We start from the raw sequence: 17,216 nt of genomic DNA on the forward strand, positions 1-17,216 counted from the left end.
ACGAGAACTGCGGCCGGCTCAGGGTGCCTGCGGGCAGTGGTGGCCCTCGGGTGGCTCTCACTCAGCCCGGCCCAGCAGCCCAGCCGCCCCAGGCTCCGCCCCAACTGATATGTTGGGAATGGCCCCGACGGTGGCCGGGAGTTGGAGGGAGCGGCTGGAGCAGGGCCGCAACCCGGCTCTGTCCAGGACCCCCCAACTCAGAGGAAGACCAGCCAACCCCGGCCATCGGCCCCAAACTATCCATGCTGATGATCCTCTCCAGTCCATCCACCCTCAGCCTGCCAGCCCAGGACTCACCCCTCTGCTCTGACAGCTGCACCAGGAAGCTGGGAGGAACCGGGGGCTGGTTGCCCACCTGAGTACCGAAAGTAGTGGCTCCAGATAGACCGGACCAACCTCCCTGACTCTCCCCTCTCCATCCTTGACTCCCCAGTCAATCAATCAATCAATCGTATTTATTGAGCGCTTACTGTGTGCAGAGCACTGTACTAAGAGCTTGGGAAGTACAAGTTGGCAACATATACAGTGCCTACCCAACAGCGGGCTCACAGTCTAGAAGGGGGAGACACAGAACAAAACCAAACACATTAACAAAATAAAATAAATAGAAAGATATGTACAAGTAAAATAAATAAATAAATAAATAGAGTAATAAATATGTACAAACATCCCAGAGACCTAGTAAGAATCATCCCCCAGTGACCTGGCATGAGAAGCAGCATGGCCTAGTGGAAAGATAACAGGCCTGAGAGGCAGGGGATGTGAGTTCTAATCCCAGCTCTGACCTTGGGCAAGTCACTTAATTTCTCTGTGTCTCAATTACCTCAATTAAGACCTCCGCCCTCTGATTTAGACTATGAGTGCTTTGTGGGACATGGACTGTGCCCAGACTGATTATCTTGTAATCTACCCCAGCACTCAAAACAGTGCTTGACACATAGTACACAAATTCTATTATATTATTATTCAGCACCCTGACTCTCCCCTCTCAATCAATTGTATTTATTGGGCGCTTACTGTGTGCAGAGCACTGTACTAAGCACTTGGAAAGTACAAGTTGGCAACATGTAGAGATGGTCCCTACCCAACAGTGGGCTCACAATCTAGAAGACTCCATTCCTGACTGCCCCCAGTGACCCAGCATGGACCAGCCAACACCCCTGATTCTCCCCTCTCCACCTCTGATTCTTCTTCAGTGACCCAGCGTGGACCAGCCAACGTCTCTGACTCTCCCTCTCCAACAGCCCTCCTCTGGAATGAGGACGCTGGTCTTGGTGAAATCTTACAAATGTTCAGATAACAATTGCCTACTTACCCCTCCACATCCCCTCCTTTCATTCATTCATTCAATCGTATTTATTGAGCGCTTACTGTGTGCAGAGCACTGTACTAAGCTCTTGGGAAGCACAAGTCGGCAACATATAGAGACAGTCCCTACCCAACAGCGGGCTCTCGGTCTAGAAGGGGGAGATAGACAACAAAACAAAACATGTGGACAGGTGTCAAAACCGTCAGAATAAATAGAATTATAGCCATATGCACATCATATATGCTCCTCTCCAAGAAGTCACACAATCATCCTTGGATTATTTCCCCCTGTGATGCTGGGTCAGAGAGAGCAACGGGGGAGCCACTGGAAGGCCCAATCAATCAATCAATCATATTTCTTGAGTGCTTATTGTGTGCAGAACACCGTATTAAGCACGTGGGAGGAGTCAATGCAACAGGGTTCTAATTCTGGCTCTGCCACTTGTCTGCTGTGTAACCTTGAGCAAGTCGCTTCACTTCTCTGTGTCTCCGTTACCTCATCTGTAAAATGGGGATTAAGACTGTGAGCCCCATGTGGGACAGGGACTGTGTCCAACCTGATTAGCTTGTATTTACCTCAGCGCTTAGAGCAGTTCTTGACACATAGTAAGCGCTTAACAAATGCCATCATTATTACTGTTGTTGTTATTATTATTACTATTATTATTATGCCCATTGTCCTCGCCAGTTGTTGCAGATGTTAAACTCCCTCCTCAACCTCCCTCCCCCAGCCTCTCCCATCCTTTGCCCCTAATGACCTATTTACCTACTTTATTGAAAAACTGAAACTATCCTGCATGATCTCCCGAAAATCTCCCCTGGATTTTAGAACTCCAGGCCATCTCTCCTCCTTGCCCTTCTTCAACTCTCCCATCCTTACCAGCAGGATCTCAAGAGGAGATCTGCCTTCTCTCAAAATCCACCTCCTTCACCTGCGTATCCGAGCTCATCCCTTTGTGCCTTACCAAAACACTTGCTGCCTCCCTTCTTCCCTCCCTGACTGCCACCTTCAACTGTTCTCTCTCCAGTGACTTCTTCCCCATTGCTTTCAAACATGCTCATGTCTCCCCTATCCTAAAAAGACCCTCCCTTGACCCCACGGCTCCCTCCGGTTATCCAGTTAACCCATCTCCCTCCTACCATTCCTCTCCAAACTCCTTGAGCGAGTTGTCTACACCCGCTATCTCAAGTTCCTCTCCTCCAATTCTCTCCTTGACCTCCTCCAATCTGGCTTCCATCCCCTTCACTCCACAGAAATTGCCCTCTCAAAGGTCACAACTGATCCCCTTCTTGCCAAAATCCAGTGGTCTCTACTCCATCCTAATCCTCCTCGACCGCTCAGCCGCCTTCAACACTGTGGACCATCTCCTTCTCCTGGAAACTCCTCCGCTCCTCATCGCCCCTACTCCCTCAATCTGCCCTACCCCCCTCCCCACCCCACAGCACCTGGGTACATTTGTACATACTCATTATTCTATTTATTTTATTAATGATGTGTATCTATCTATAATTCTATCTATTTTGATGCTATTGATCTGTTTTGTTTTGTTTTGTTGTCGGTCTCCCCCTTCTAGACTGTGAGCCCGTGGTTGGGTAGGGATTGTCTCTATCTGTTGCCGAATTGTACTTTCCAAGCGCTTAGTACAGTGCTCTGCGCACAGTAAGCACTCAATTTATAAATACGATTGAATGAATGAATGAATGAATGAATGAATGAATGAATGAATGAATGAAATGAATGAAACATCCAATCTCAGCTTCACTGACACCGTCCTCTCCTGGTTCTCTTCCCATCTCTCTGGCTGCTCAGTTCCTTTCACGGGCTCCTCCTCTGCCTCCCATCCCCTAACTGTGTATGTCCCTCAAGGTTCAGTTCTGTGTCCCCTTCTATTCTCCTTCTACACCCACTCCCTGGGAGAGCTCATTCGCTCACACAACTTCAACACCTCCTCTGTGCAGTCGATTCCCAAATCTTCATCTCCAGCCCCGATCTCTCTCCCTCTCCGCAGTCTCACATTTCCTCCTGCCTTCAAGACATCTCTACTTGGATGACCTGCCTTCACCATCAAACTTGACACGTCCAAAACAAAACTTCTTATCTTCTCACCCAAACCCGGTCATCCCCCTGGCTTTCCCATCACTGTAGATAGCACCATCGTCTTTCCTGTCTCACAAGCCCATAACCTTGGTGTTATCCTTGACTCATCTCTTTCATTCAACCCACATATTCAATCTGATCACTACATCCTGTCAGTTCAACCTTCACAACATCGCTAAAATCTGTCCTTTGCTCTCCATCCAAACTGCTACCACGTTAATCCAAGCACTTATCCTACCTCGCCTCGATTAATGCATCAGCCTCCTTGCTGACCTCCCTGCCTCCTGTCTCTCCCCTCTCCAGCCACTCTTCACTCTGCTGCCCGTTCTACAGAAACGTTCAGCCCACATTTCCCCACTCCTCAAGAACCTCCCACCATCCATCCAACAGAAACGCCACACCATCAGCTTTAAAGCACCTGATCATCTTGCTCCCTCCTACCTCACCTCGCTACTCTCCTACTACAACCCGGACCCCACATTTCGCTCCTCTAATGCTAACCTACTCACTGTACCTAGATCTCACCTATCTCACCGCTGACCACTCACTTACATCATGCCTCGGGCTTGGAATGCCCTCCCTTCTCATATCTGACTCTCTCCACCTTCAAAGCCTTATGGAAGGCATGTCTCTTCCAAAAAGCCTCCTCTAAGCCCTCTTTTCCTCTTTTCCCTGTCTCTTCTGTGTCACCTCGACTTGCTCCCTTCATTCATCCCCACTCCCAGCCCCACACAACTTAAATGCATACCTGTAATTTATTTATTTATAGTAACGCCTGTCTCGCCCTCTAGATTCTAAGCTCGCTGTGGGCAGGGAATGTTGTCTGTTATATTGTTATGTTGTACTCTTCCAAGTGCCTAGTACAGTGCCCTGCACACAGTAAGCATGAAATAATAAATAGGATTGATTGATTGATTGAAGGAGAGCCATGGGGAGATCCCAGGGGAGAGTCTTTGGAGAGAATCCTTGAGGAGTGCCACGGGCAGAGCCATGGAGATAATCCATAGGGAGAGCCCTGTGTGCGAGCCATGGGAAGCAGTGTGGCCCAGCGGAAAGAGTATACCCCTGGAAGTCAGAGGACCTGAGTTCCAATCCCGGCTCCGCTACTTGTTTGCTAAGCGACCTTAGGCAAATCAGTTAATTTATCTGCACCTCTTTCGCCTCATCTGTAAAATGGGGATAAAAACTGTGAACTTTACATGGGACAAGGACTGGGTCCAACCTGATTATCCTGTATCTACACCAGCGCTTAGTACAGCCTGACACACAGTGAGAGCTTAATACCGTTAAAAAAAATCCATAGGGAGAGCCACGGAGAGAATCAGAGAGAGCGAGCCGTGGAGATAACCAAAGGGAGAGCCGGCGGGGAGAAACACGGGCAGGACCAGAGAAAGCAGCTTGCCTCATTCCCGACCCAATCCGTGCCCTTGCCAGGCATACCCAAGCCCCGTCTCCAGTGCCAGCGCCAGCCCCAGCGTGCCCAGAGCCTGCCAGGAACCGGGGAGTGACCTTGGGCCCATCTGTTCCGACCTGCCAGTTGAATCCAAACTCAAATAACTTTGACTGAAAGAACAGAACCAGCTCCAACTCAGCAACACAACATTTGCCATGGCAACCTATTAACTTCCCGAGGAAGTTGGAGCCCAGGCTACGCTGCGGTCAACAGTTTCCCAAAGACGGCACTTCTTTTTCCCCGAAAGAGCCAAAGAAAAGAAGCCGGTTCACCGTCCCTGCGTTTCCCCAGGGAAACGTGACAGAAAGAAGTGTCAGGTGCCCTGCAGCCTCCTTGGGGGCATCAGGTCCTCCCGTGGGCAGGACGGCTGGGCAGGACGGACCGGTGGTAACGTCCTGGCTGGGTGCCCGCTGGCTGCCCAGGACCTGGAAGTAAGAGGAAAGTCCCTCTCCATCTATCCAACGAAACCACGCGAGAGAGGAAACAACGCTGGGATCGTGTCTGTTTCCAGGATCACAGATAGAGTGGCAATATGAGTGGGAGACAGGCAGAGCAGGAGACGGGCAGAAAATGGTGGCAAGCAGACAAGCAGTGGGGAAAAAATCCCTTCAGGTGATCATTCATAATATTTATTTTGGAAAAATATTTTAAAAATGAATTTCTTCATTAACAAAAACAGTAAAAAAACATTTGCACAATATTCCATAAATACATTTATATACAAAAAAATATAGTCACATAGACTCGAAGTGCCTTTGTACATATTTACCAAAATTTAAATTATAAAAAAGGAACGTCACAAAATACTCAAGCTTTACAGATATCAGGAAAATATTTTTACAGATTCAAAAAAATAAGACGCATTTCTCTCCCCACCAGGAAAACACGTTTCAGTGTCCGAAGAGGCGGCGAAGGCCGTGTCCGTGTTTCCGCTGGAGAGGGGCTCCGCGGAGCCCGGGGCCCGAGGGGGCGGGGGCGGGGGAGGAGAGGAGGGGTGGGGCCCAGCACCCAGGGTGGGCTCCGAGCCCCGCGGGGAGTCCGCTCATTAAATATCTCGCTCAAAAGGGCCTGTCCATAGTGCAATGGGAAGAGTCATCAGAAGGGCAGTGCAACAGGTACCCCGGGGCGGCCGGTGGCTGGCGGGCGGGGAGGGTGGGCACAGCACCTATCGCTGCCCGCTCGCTAACTTCAGCAAGAGAACCAGCTCAGTCTGAATTTAGTTCTTGAGCAGCAGGCCACGGCTACCTCTGCTGTTGGTTCCGCCCCCGGCGGAGGGAGCCCAGGGAGGGTGCCCACGGAGGGCGTCCACGGAGGGAGCCCGCGGAGGGCGTCCACGGAGGGAGCCCGCGGAGGACGTCCACGGAGGGAGCCCGTGGAGGACGTCCACGGAAGGAGCCCAGGGAGAGAGTGGAGTTGAGGGGGCCCGCAGAGGGAGCAGAGTGGAGGCGGCCCAGAGGAGAAGCCCAGTGGAGGGAGGAAGTCCTCCCTTCCTTTCTCCGTCCCTCCTTCCCTCCCTCCTTCCCTCTTTCAGCAGCATTCATTCGTTGGGGCAGAGATCTTCGCCCGAGACAAACAGAGGCTGTGCCGCGTCACTTCCACGTTACACCTGCGGGGCCAAGAGGAGGGTTAGGGTTTGCGGGATGGCAACAGGAGAAGGAGACTCGATCTCGGTTTGGGCTTCCCACCGCGCCGCCTCCGACCGGGAGCGGCGGCGGCGGCGGAGACGGCCGCCCTACTGACCTCCGTGGCGATGATGCACTCGTCCTTCTCCTCTGATATGACATATACCGACTGGTATTTTGTGTCTTTGGAGGTGGAGTACACGGACTCTGGCCTTTTCCTTTCGGACACGTCGCCGCTGCCGGAGAGCACCGAGATGACGCTTCGCGCATACCGACGAACCCCGCTCCCCCGACCCCGCCCTCCAACCTCATCCGCAGAACCCCGGCCCCCACAACACTCACCCTCCCCACCGACAGGTCTCCCAGAACCCGAGACCTCAGATCTCGGCTCGTCCACAGCCCCAGTTCCCCAGCCTCCCCATCACCCTATTCAACTCCCTGAGTAATTAATCTGCAGCCCCCCTTGGCCTCCCAATACCCCGACATTGAACCCCCTATTTGTCCACAGCCCAACCCCTCAGGCCCTCATACTTCAGTCGATCGCCTGAGTCACTCACAGCCCCGCTTGTCTCCCAGCACCCCAACACCCCAACATTCAACCTCCCCACTCATCCACAGCCCCAATCCCACAGACCGCAACCTCATTCGACCGTGAGTCATCGACAGTCCCCTTGGCCCCCGACCCTTTAATCTACCCCTGCCTCTCCTAAGATTCTCTTAATCCACACCCCCCCCAGCTCACCCAGCCCCCAATCATCCAACACCCCGGCTCCCCAACACCCCCGAGTCAGCCTCATCCCCTCCTCCCCCACCTTCTGACACCCAGCCGAGCCCCTTGCTCGGTTTCCACGGTCCAGCCGGTGCCCGACACCGGGACTCTCAGAGCCTTCCCTGACATCCCCACGGCGGCCCCCCTCACGTGGCTGGCTGGCTACCTCTTGAGTGGAGCAGGGGTCCTCTCTGGGGCCTCGGGGGTCGGGGCCTTGCCGAGCTCCTCCCCGCCCCGCTCGGCGCTCTTGAGGTCGGGCACCAAGTTATAATCCACGGCCGGGTAGCGGGCCTTGAAGCCGTTGGGCGGGGGCTTACTCTCCCCGTGCAGCTCCGCCTTCTTGTTGGTGTTCTTGATCTGGGTGGCACCGATGACGCTGACGGAGATGTCCTTCTCCCGCTGGCAGTTGGCCAGGTTGTTCATGGTCTCGGTCTCGCCCCTGCCCGTGCCCGCCGGGGGCCGCCGCTTCTGGAGTCTGAGCCGGACGCAGACCACGGCGGCGGCGCAGCCCAGCAGCAGCGCGAGGACCAGCACCACCCCGGCGCCGACGGCCACCCAGGGGAACGGGCCGCCCCGAACCTCCGTGTGCTTCTGGTTCAGGTCCACGGTCCCGGATCCCGGGGCCGGCTCGGGGAGCAGGAACTGGCAGTTGGGGCCGCCGTAGCCGCGGGCGCACTGGCACACGTAGCGGCGGCTCCTCTCGTGGCAGGTGGCCCCGTTGTGGCAGGGGCCGTGCTCGCACCGGCTGACGGGGGCGCTGCAGTTCTTGCCCGTGTACCCGGGCGGGCACGTGCACGAGTAGTCGTTCACCCCGTCCTGGCACGTGCCTCCGTTGGCGCAGGGTGAGGAGGCGCAGTCGTCCGTGTTGTCGTCGCAGTGGGTCCCAGTGAAGCCGGCCTGACATTGGCAAAGGTAGGAGCTCCCGAGGTCCACACAGCGGGCGCCTGGAACACGGTGGAGAGAGCCGACGGGTGAGAGACCGAGTGGGAGCGGCTCCGCTCCGCCTCCGGCCCACCGCGGGCGCGGCCCCAAGGCACGCAGACTTCCTTCGCCGGTGCCGGTTGCCCCTCCGGTCCAGGCCCCCTCGCTGCAGGGGGGCCCGTCGCCCCCCTCCCCTCCGCTCCTGGGACAGGACATCCTCCCATCCCTCTCCTCCCCGCCTCCTGTCCCGCCAGGCTGTGAGAGTGAAAAATCAAAGCTCGATTTCCGACCTGGGACCAGCTCCAAGGTCAGAAACATCCAGCTCCCCCCCGTACCGCGCAAGAGGGCCGGCTGCGCTTTCGAGTCGACTGGAGGGCCGGCTACTGTCACTGAGATGATGATGAAACTAGCACTTCCGGGTCCCCACAAGCTTAAAATGGATAAACCGCGTCCAGGCTTTCCGCCAAACGTCCCCTGCGCTGCTGGATGGCAGCGGGGCCCGGCCGTCTACGCGGAACCAAGCCGCTGGTTCCGGCCTCCGGTGTGCTGGGAGAACGCACGGACCCCTCGGCTTTGGGGCCTGCTTGACGGGGCCCCTCCCGCCCCTGGAGCTGCCAGAAGGGACAGAGCTCCATGCCCTCTCCAGAGTCCCACCGCCCCCATCTCAGCCAAGGCTCCAGGGCGCACATGGGCAGACGAGGCCCTCGGGCCCGGTTTCCTCCCGGCCCGAACCACTTGCCCCGAGCGGGCCGACTCTTGGGGGGCTGGGATCCCCCCCGCCAGCCCCGTGGAAGGGGACCCACCTCTCATCCCCACTGCCGATACCAGTTTGCGCCCCGGTTTCGTTTGGCCGTGGGTCAGATGAGCCCAGCAAGGCTCACCACGCAGGCTCTCCCAAGAGCAGAGTAGGGAGCCGGTGGCTTCCGAGTTTGAACCCCCACCACGGGCAGAGAGTCTGGCTAAGTGAACCCTCTGTGGGACCTGACTGACACAAGTCTACCCCAGCACTTAGGACAGTGCTTGACATATGCCAAGTGCTTAATAAATATGACCATTATCGTTATCATTATTAAGCGCCCACTTGGGCCGAGTGCCCACTGTGATCAGAGAGATGGGCTGGGGGCCTACCGCAGGCAGACAACCAGGCTGGGTGCCCACTGCAGACCCAAGATCCGATGCCTGCTGCAGGCAAAAGGAAGAGCCTAAAATCGCAGGGTGCAGGTTTGAAAACCCGCTGCCCCACCACACATTTGAAAATTGCAGGTTTCCCCGGTCCTAGAGTCTTCCCACACCCCGCCCCCGCAAGACCCTGGCCTCCCCCAAGCTCCCCGAGGTTCCCCAAACTCCTCTCACCATTGGAGCAGGGTGAGGAACTGCAGTGGTCAATTTTCTTCTCACAGTTGAAGCCCAAGTATCCCAGGGGGCAGTGGCACAGGTAGCCTCCATCTGGATTATCGGAGCACCGGCCCCCGTTGAAGCACGGGCCGTCGGCACAAGTCATGGCACTCAGCTCGCAGTTTTTCCCGTAGAAGCCGGGCGGACAGGTACAGGAATAGCTGTTCTCCAGATCCTGGGCGGAGCAAAGGGGACGTCATTTCAAGCTGGTCCCGGAGATGCGGGGGGACCCGTCACCCCACCCCACTCTGCTCCCCTCCCTGGGCCGAGAAGGACGGCTCCTCACCGTGCAGCTCCCTCCGTTCTTGCAGGGACTGGCGTCACACTCGTTGATCTCCATCTCGCAGTTGGCGCCGCTGTAGCCGGGGCGACAAGAGCAAGTGTAGCTTCCCTGGCCGGTGTTGGTGCACGTGGCCCCATTCTGGCAGGGTCTGTGGTGGGTGCAGTAATTGAGGTCTGTGCGGAGGCGAGGGGGAGAGATGGTCAGCACGGGGCCCGGAGTGCCTCGCTTCCCGGGACCGCACAGCGAGTTGGGGGTGGGGTGGGGGGTGGAGGAGGGGGCAGAAGGATCGCTTTCCTGGGCTGGCAGAGTAAGCTGGAGAGCGCACGGCTCCCCCGGCATGGCACAGCGAGCGGAAGAGAGCGCTGCTCTCCCAGGATGGCAGAGCGAGCCAGGGAGACTACTCTCCCGGGACAGGAGAATGACAAGGAAGGTGGCTCGGGTGCGGAAGGGCAGTGGAGCAGCACTGTTCCCCTGGGAGTGGCAGAGTGGGAAAGCACACCGCTAACCCTCTAGACCGTAAGCTCGTCGTGGGCAAGGAGCACGTCCGCCGTACTGTATTCTCCCGAGCGCTTAGTATGGTGCTCTGCACACAGCAGGCGCTTCATAAATACGATGGACCGATCGATCGACTGATAGCTCAGGGGCGCTGGTCTCAAAATGTTCTGGGGCCAAGGACGGAAAACTCACCCTGGTTGCAGAAAAGACCTCCCCAGCCTTCCTGGCAGTTGCACTGCCATGGCTGCTGGCAGGTGCCGTGTAGACAGCCGGGGTAGCGGATGCACTCGTCGCAGTAGCGCCCTTGCCAGCCGACTCGACACCTGCACGGAAATTTGCCAGATCACCAATGGGTGCAGTCTGACTCCCTCCGAAGCCAAGTCCGTCTCCCCTTGGGAAGCCCCTTTCCGATCGGACCGCGCACCCCGGGGAAAACAACTGCAAACAACTTCCGGCCAAGTTTCCTTCACCAGTAAGCCCCCGGGGACCCTGGCATCAGCAGCCGCCACCTCCTCGGCCCTCCCTCGCTTTGGCAAGATCAAGCCCCGCCTCCCCGGCCGGGCAACGTCAGCCAGCGGGTCAGGCCAGGATCGTCTCCGGGGTCCGTCTGTGGGGGCACCGGGCCCCCGCCCCCAGGTAAAGGTGAGGGTGACCGGGGGCAGAGGGTGGAAAGTAAGAAGTTCCGGAGACTCACTTGCACTCTCCGGGCTTGTCACAGAAGCCGTGCTGCTCATTGCACCCTGGCAGGCAGATCGCTGCAACGAAGCACACGCGTACGGGTGAGGCGGCAGCCGGCCCACCCCGGGGACCACCCGGCTCCCGCCACCTCCCGGGCTGGGGAGAATTTAGGCGACGGCACCCAGAGGAGGGGACCTCGGCCCCGGGCTGGCCGAGCGCTGGCGGTGCCCGGCCCCTGACGACTTTCCTCATTGCTGGGAACCGGCGTCGGTCCGTCGGTTGGCCTCCGTACAGTTGCACACAGACAAAAGAGGGCTTACGGGGCCTCCCCCGCCCCTCCAACCCCTTTTCTTGCCAAAGAGGGTCAGAAGTCCTTTCTCCCTTCCCCCTCCCCTTCCCAATCCCATGCACAAAGCCCCACCTCTTAGAAGCCCAGAAAGTGTGTGTGGAGATAAGAGTGGACAGCTGGTGTGCAGGGTGCCAGGGCTGGACAGCTGCCCTATTGTCTATTCTCTCCAGCAGCTGCCCCATTGCAACAATACCGCAGCCCCCCTCCACCCTCAACACACAAACACACACACACACACACACACATGTGCCGGGGGCAAGGGGTGGGGGGGGCAAAGGGGGCCTGGCTCTCTCTCCCACACACGCGCACGCACACGCACACGGCCAATGGGAGCAAGGCCTGCTTCCTGGACAGCCTATCCCCACGGAGATCTAATCTACGGCACGCGCGTGATTCCTCAGCAAGGGGGAGGCTGGGGGGAGGAGGGAAACTTTTGTATTTGAATAAGAAAGAGAAACGGTTTAAGTTTATAGCTATCGTGTCCAGGAAAAGAAAATGCCGGGTGGGCTAGTCCCGACCTCGTAAAGGGTCGGAAGAGGGGGTGGACGGTGGGGGGGAGGAGGTCACGGAGGATGGGAGAGAGTGGGGAGAGGCCCCTTCTCGAGTTGGTTACCCGGCCTGGTTAGAGAGGCGCTCATTAAGCCAGCGGCTCTTCAAGCTCCAATTGACAAAGCCGGGCCAGGCACAATGCCTTGCTCCAAAGGGAACCGGGTGGAGAATCGATCTTCTCCTTCCAGCGGGGGTGAATGGGAAAGCAGCAGCCAGGCTTTGAAGTGAGCCCTTGCTAGCTTCCAGACCCTCTCCTCCCTGCCCCTCACCCCTAGATACCCCGGCCTCCCTCACCTCCACCTGGTTGTCCCTGCAGGGACCCCCCGATACACACACCCTGTGGGACCTACCTCCGCCCAGGTGAGGATGGGAGAGGGGGAGAGGGGGGAGACGGGGCAGTCGCTACTGCCGGTCCCCGGAAAGCAAAGCCGAACCTTCTGTGGACCACAAACTGCCTGCCCTGCCGAGCCAGCCCGGAGGTAGGCAGACTACGCACGCGGGTGGTGGGGACTAGTGGTGGGCAGCCAATGAAGTCGGGTTATGGGGGAGGGAAGAGAGATTCTGCCCAGTGGGGCACTAAGAGATTGGCTTGCTCCCTGCCTCGGTCCTCTTGGCCGGCCGGCCCGAAGCGACCCCCGGTGTCCCTGCTTGCCCCGGGGTGGTGCCACCTACCACCTGCCACGCCACCGCCAGAGCAGCGTGGGGGCCAAGCACCGGCCAGCCAACCGCCATGTATTGGACCGACCGATCCCGGGCCACCACGCTGCTTCTCCCAGGGCACGGACAGGGGCATATCAGGACCCCTCATAATAATAATAATAATAACGATGGCATTTATTAAGCGCTTACTATGTGCAAAGCACTGTTCTAAGCGCTCATCTCGGGTGCAGCATACCGAGTGCAGTCACACTCGCCTGTACACGCGGGCCCACACACGTACACATAGGCCAGGATACGCAAAGGTGAAATTTCGAGGTACTCACGTTCAGTACAATACTGGCCCTTCCAGCCCGGGTCGCACACCTTCTCGCCTCGCTCCCCGCATGTGAAGTGGCCAAAAGCGTCATCCCGGGGACGACAGAAGACGGAACAGCCGTCGCCGTAGTAGTGCTCATCACAGACAAAGCGGTACGAGTACTTGAGGTCCGTGCGACCGCTGCTGTGAAGATCCTGGGACCACTCCTCGCCCACAGTCAGGTGCCGCTGGGTGGTCAGGCGGCTGATCAATCGTTCCGGATTCTCTGCAGCCACAGAGGAGAGGGCCGTGAGCCCAGTGGGGACAGGGAGGAGGCCAGGGGGAGAGAGTCTGGGGGATATGGGGATCAGGAAGAGGTGGCGGGTTGGGACAGAGAGGGGCAGGAGGCCAGGGGAAGCTGGGAAAGACTCAGGGGCAGGAGGCTGGAGGGAGAGACTCAGGGGCAGAGAGAGACTGGGGGCAGGAGGGCTGAGGAAGCAGAGAGAGCCTAGGGGTGGGAAGGAGAGAGCAGGGGGTAGGAGGGCAGGGGGAGCGGGAAGAGATTACAGGGCAAGAGAGCAAGGTGGGCAGGGAGAGATGGCAGGGCTGGAGGGAGAGATGGGGGGAAATATGTCGGGGGGAGCATGGAAAGAGGGGAGGTTGGAGGAAGAGAGTGGAGAATGGGAGGGCAGGAGGGGCCAGGAGAGATGGCAAGGCTGGAGGGAGAATCTAGGGGCAGGAAGGCAAAGGGGGCAGGGAGAGCCAGGAGCTAGAGGGAGAAACTGGGGGCAGGAGGACAGGGAGAGCCAGGAGCTAGAGGGAGAAATTGGGGGCAGGAGGACAGGAAGCAGGAAGAGGGAGGTGGCTGGAGGGAAAAAGTTGGGACCCAGGAAGGCAGAGGGAGCAGGGATTCAGGGCCAGGCTTGAGGAACAGCCTGAAAGGGTGGAGGGCAGAGGGGGCAGCTGGAGGAAAAGAGTAGCATGTAGGAAGAAGGCAGGGGGAGCAGGGACAGGGGATGGCTGGAGGGGAAGAGTAGCAGACAGGAGGGCAAGGGGAGGAAAGGGGGAGAATTGTTGGGCTGTTTGAGGAGGGAGTGAGGAGCAGAATCCTGAGAAGTTCCAGGCCAGCAGGTGAACCCCGGAAGCTCAGAGGTTATAACAGTTTCCATTCCAGAGGGAAGTAGAGGAAGCCGGAGTCTGTCTTGCCCCTGCCAACCGCCCCCCACCCCTTCCCTGCCAGGCAGCTGAGAGATTTACCTGTAGTGAGATCATCGGGGGAATCCGTGTGAAGAGCTTCGATGATAAGCGAAAACGTTCCCTGGAAGAAAGGAAAAAGGAAATGAGTGCGAATCCGAGATCCAGAAAAAGCCGAACCTGGGCGGCAGCAGCGGCGGGGGGGCTGGGGTTCGCTTTTCTCAAGGAAATGGAACAACTTTTTGAAGACTGACTTCCTGGAATGCTTTTTTCAGCCTGTTAATACAGGAGAGAAAGAGAGAGAGAGAGAGAGAGAGAGAGAGAATATGTATGTATGTATGTATGGTGGGGAGGGGGGCAGGGGAATGGAGAAGGCGGCAGGGAGGAGGGGAAGAGAGAGCAGTTGTCATTAATCTCGGCACATGGGCTCACCCAGTTTCAGCCAGTGGGCTCGATGGGGGAGGGCGGCAGAGGGGAGTCTCCGGGAGTTTCACGCGGGGGCTGACAATTACAGAACCCGTCCTTCCGGAGAAGTGTCAGGGGGGAAGGAGGGGAGCGGAAGCGGGGAAACCAAAACTTTCCCACACTCAAGGCCCCAATCTGTTTCGGACTGACAGCGTGGAGGAGAAAGAGGGGGTCGGCGGGGTCCGGGATCGAATGCTGGGAATACCCTCCCCACCGCGGGGCACCTTCCTCGGGGTCTACGGCCAGAAGCTCAGTGGATTCCCGCCAGGCCTGGTCCCCGTCTGGAAGGCCGGGCCCTCATCCTTTCTCCCTCTCTCCCCGTCATCCCATCCCTGGGACTTTCTCAGGGTCGCTTGATCCCAGCCGGCGGCCGGTCCTTCCGCGCTGGGGCAAGTCCCGACTAGGTCGCACCTCGCAGACCCCCACACAGGCAAACCAACACCCCCCCCGCGCCCCCAGCACACACACACACACACAGGTAAGCAGGAGGGCGGGGGTCGGGTCTCTCTCCATCCCCCCCCCCCCCCCCCCCATGGCTCTGCCAATAGCCAGCTGTGTGACTTTGGGCAAGTCACTTAACTTCTCTGGGCCTCAGTTACCTCATCTGTAAAATGGGGATTGACTGTGAGCCCCCCGTGGGGCACCCTGATCACCTTGTAACCTCCCCAGCGCTTAGAACAGTGCTTTGCACATAGTAAGTGCTTAATAAATGCTATCATTATTATTATTACCTTACCTCCTTCCCTTCCCCACAGCATCTGTATATATGTATGTACATATTTACTACTCTATTTATTTTACTTGTACATATCTATTCCAGTTATTTTATTTTGTTGGTATGTTTGGTTTTGTTCTCTGTCTCCCCCTTTTAGACTGTGAGCCCACTTCTGGGTAGGGACTGTCTCTATGTGTTGCCAACTTGGACCTCCCAAGCGCTGAGTCCAGTGCTCTGCACGCAGTAAGCGCTCACTAAATACGATTGATTGATTATTGATTGATTGATGGACTCACGGGCCAGGTGAAGCCGAAGGGGAAGCGGATGGGGTTGGTGAAGGCCGGGTCCTTCCCGCGGGCGCCGTCGGGGACGCTGAAGGAGTTGGCGCCCAGGACCGGGGTGACGGCGCTGCCGTAGGTGCAGGGCGGCTCCGGGGACACGCTGGCCTGGTAGTGCTTCAGGCAGACGCGGAAAAACGTTTTGCAGTCGCAGTGCAGCTGCAGGCCCGGGGCGGGGGGCGCGGGGCCCCCGGGCCCCCCGCAGCAGTTGCGGTTCCCCGGCAGCCCCTTGTTGTTGACGAACTCCTGCAGCCTCAGCTCGAACACGCCGGACCCGCAGACCTGCAGGGGGGGGAGGGGGGAAGCGTGGGTGGGATGGATGGGAGAGGGGGGCCCCCCCAGTCGCCCGCCCCGGGGAGGGGGCCGCCGCCTTCCTTGCGGGGCGGGGGGGGGGACCCACGCGTGCCCGGCCCCGCTCGCCCTCGAGTCCAGGGACCCTTCACCCCCGAGGCCCTTTACCTGGGGCAGCAGGGCGGTGACCACGACGAGGGTGAGCGTGGACGGCGGCCCCATGTCGGCTCCGCCGGAGGGCCCGCTCCTCTCCGGGCCGGGGGCGCTGCGGGCCGAGCCCCGGCTCCACAACGGGGGGATGGCGGGGAGCCCCGCCCCGGCCCCGCCTCCCGTGCCCGCCCGCTCGAGGGGAGCCCTCCGGGAGGAGCCCGCCAGCCGGCACCGGAGGACGTCCTCGGCCCGGCGCCTTTGTCGGTGTTCGGGCCGCCCGCTCCTTCTCTTCGGGAGGCGGGGGAGCGAGGGGGCGCGACGGCCGGCGAGGCCCCCGCTCTCCCCCGCGACGTGTCGTTCAATTGGCGGACGGCCGCGCCCCGGACGGCCCGGCGGACCGCTCCGGGAGGGTCCGGCGGCGGTGGAGGAGGAGGGTCCGGCGGCGGCGGCGGCGGCGGGGCGCGGAGGGGCGGGCGTGGGGGGCGCCGAGGCCCCCGGCCCCTGCCGAGCGGCCCGCGCGAGGCTCAGGGCGGCGGCGACGGTGATCGGAGCGCACGTTCCCCTGGCCCTCCTCGGCCGCGTCGAGGGACAGCCGGGTCGGCTCGTTTATTCGTCTTTGCCTTGCTTTCACCGAATCCAAGGAGGACGGGATTTGCAAAAGGATGAAGCCCACGCCGAGGGAGAGACTGTATTATTTGGGGGGTGGGGGGGGGGCAGAGGGGAGGGTCTTCAACGGGCCGGCGCGCGCGCGCGCGCGCGAGGCTGCGTCTTGGCCGCCGGGCCGGGCCGGGCCGGGTCGGGTGGACGACGACGACGACGAGGAGGAGGAGGAGGAGGAGGAGGAGGTCCGTCCTCCCTCGGCCGTTTGTCCGGCGGGGCGTCCCCCCGGTCTCCTCCGGGCCGGGCTCTGTCGGTCCCGTGCGGCGTCGGCGGGGCCGGGCCCGGTGGGGCGGGGGGGCGGGGGGGGGAAGCGGCGGCGGCGGCGGCCGTGAGCCGTGAGCCCCGAGCCCCGAGCCCCAAGCCCCGAGCCCCTTGTCGCTCCCGGCGGCCCGCCGCCCGCCCGCCTTATATCTCGCCGGACGCCGGCGCGCTTAATGACATGCAAATGGGCGGACCCCCAATCTGGCCAGACCTGTCACAAAGGAACCTTTTCCAACCCCTCTCGATGGATCGCCAAATGGTCAGTGA

The 17,216-nt window shown here is 59.1% G+C and overlaps 1 protein-coding gene across 1 annotated transcript; it reads right to left on the minus strand.

Annotated features, from left to right (window-relative positions):
- Window positions 1–5,843: 5,843 nt before the first annotated feature.
- On the minus strand, window positions 5,844–16,389 carry DLL1 (delta like canonical Notch ligand 1). Its single transcript, XM_038742806.1, has 11 exons — window positions 16,047–16,389; window positions 15,546–15,869; window positions 14,133–14,193; window positions 12,904–13,161; window positions 11,039–11,099; window positions 10,537–10,667; window positions 9,853–10,022; window positions 9,525–9,741; window positions 7,417–8,194; window positions 6,600–6,717; window positions 5,844–6,465 (listed from the first exon to the last, which is right to left on the minus strand). The coding sequence occupies exons 1-11, from the start codon at window positions 16,098–16,100 to the stop codon at window positions 6,460–6,462; spliced, it is 2,178 nt and encodes a 725-aa protein (XP_038598734.1). The 5' UTR covers window positions 16,101–16,389; the 3' UTR covers window positions 5,844–6,459.
- Between the last annotated feature and the right edge of the window lie 827 nt (window positions 16,390–17,216).

Source organism: Tachyglossus aculeatus, unplaced genomic scaffold (genome assembly GCF_015852505.1).
Source record: "Tachyglossus aculeatus isolate mTacAcu1 unplaced genomic scaffold, mTacAcu1.pri scaffold_187_arrow_ctg1, whole genome shotgun sequence".
Taxonomy (NCBI): Eukaryota; Metazoa; Chordata; class Mammalia; order Monotremata; family Tachyglossidae; genus Tachyglossus; species Tachyglossus aculeatus.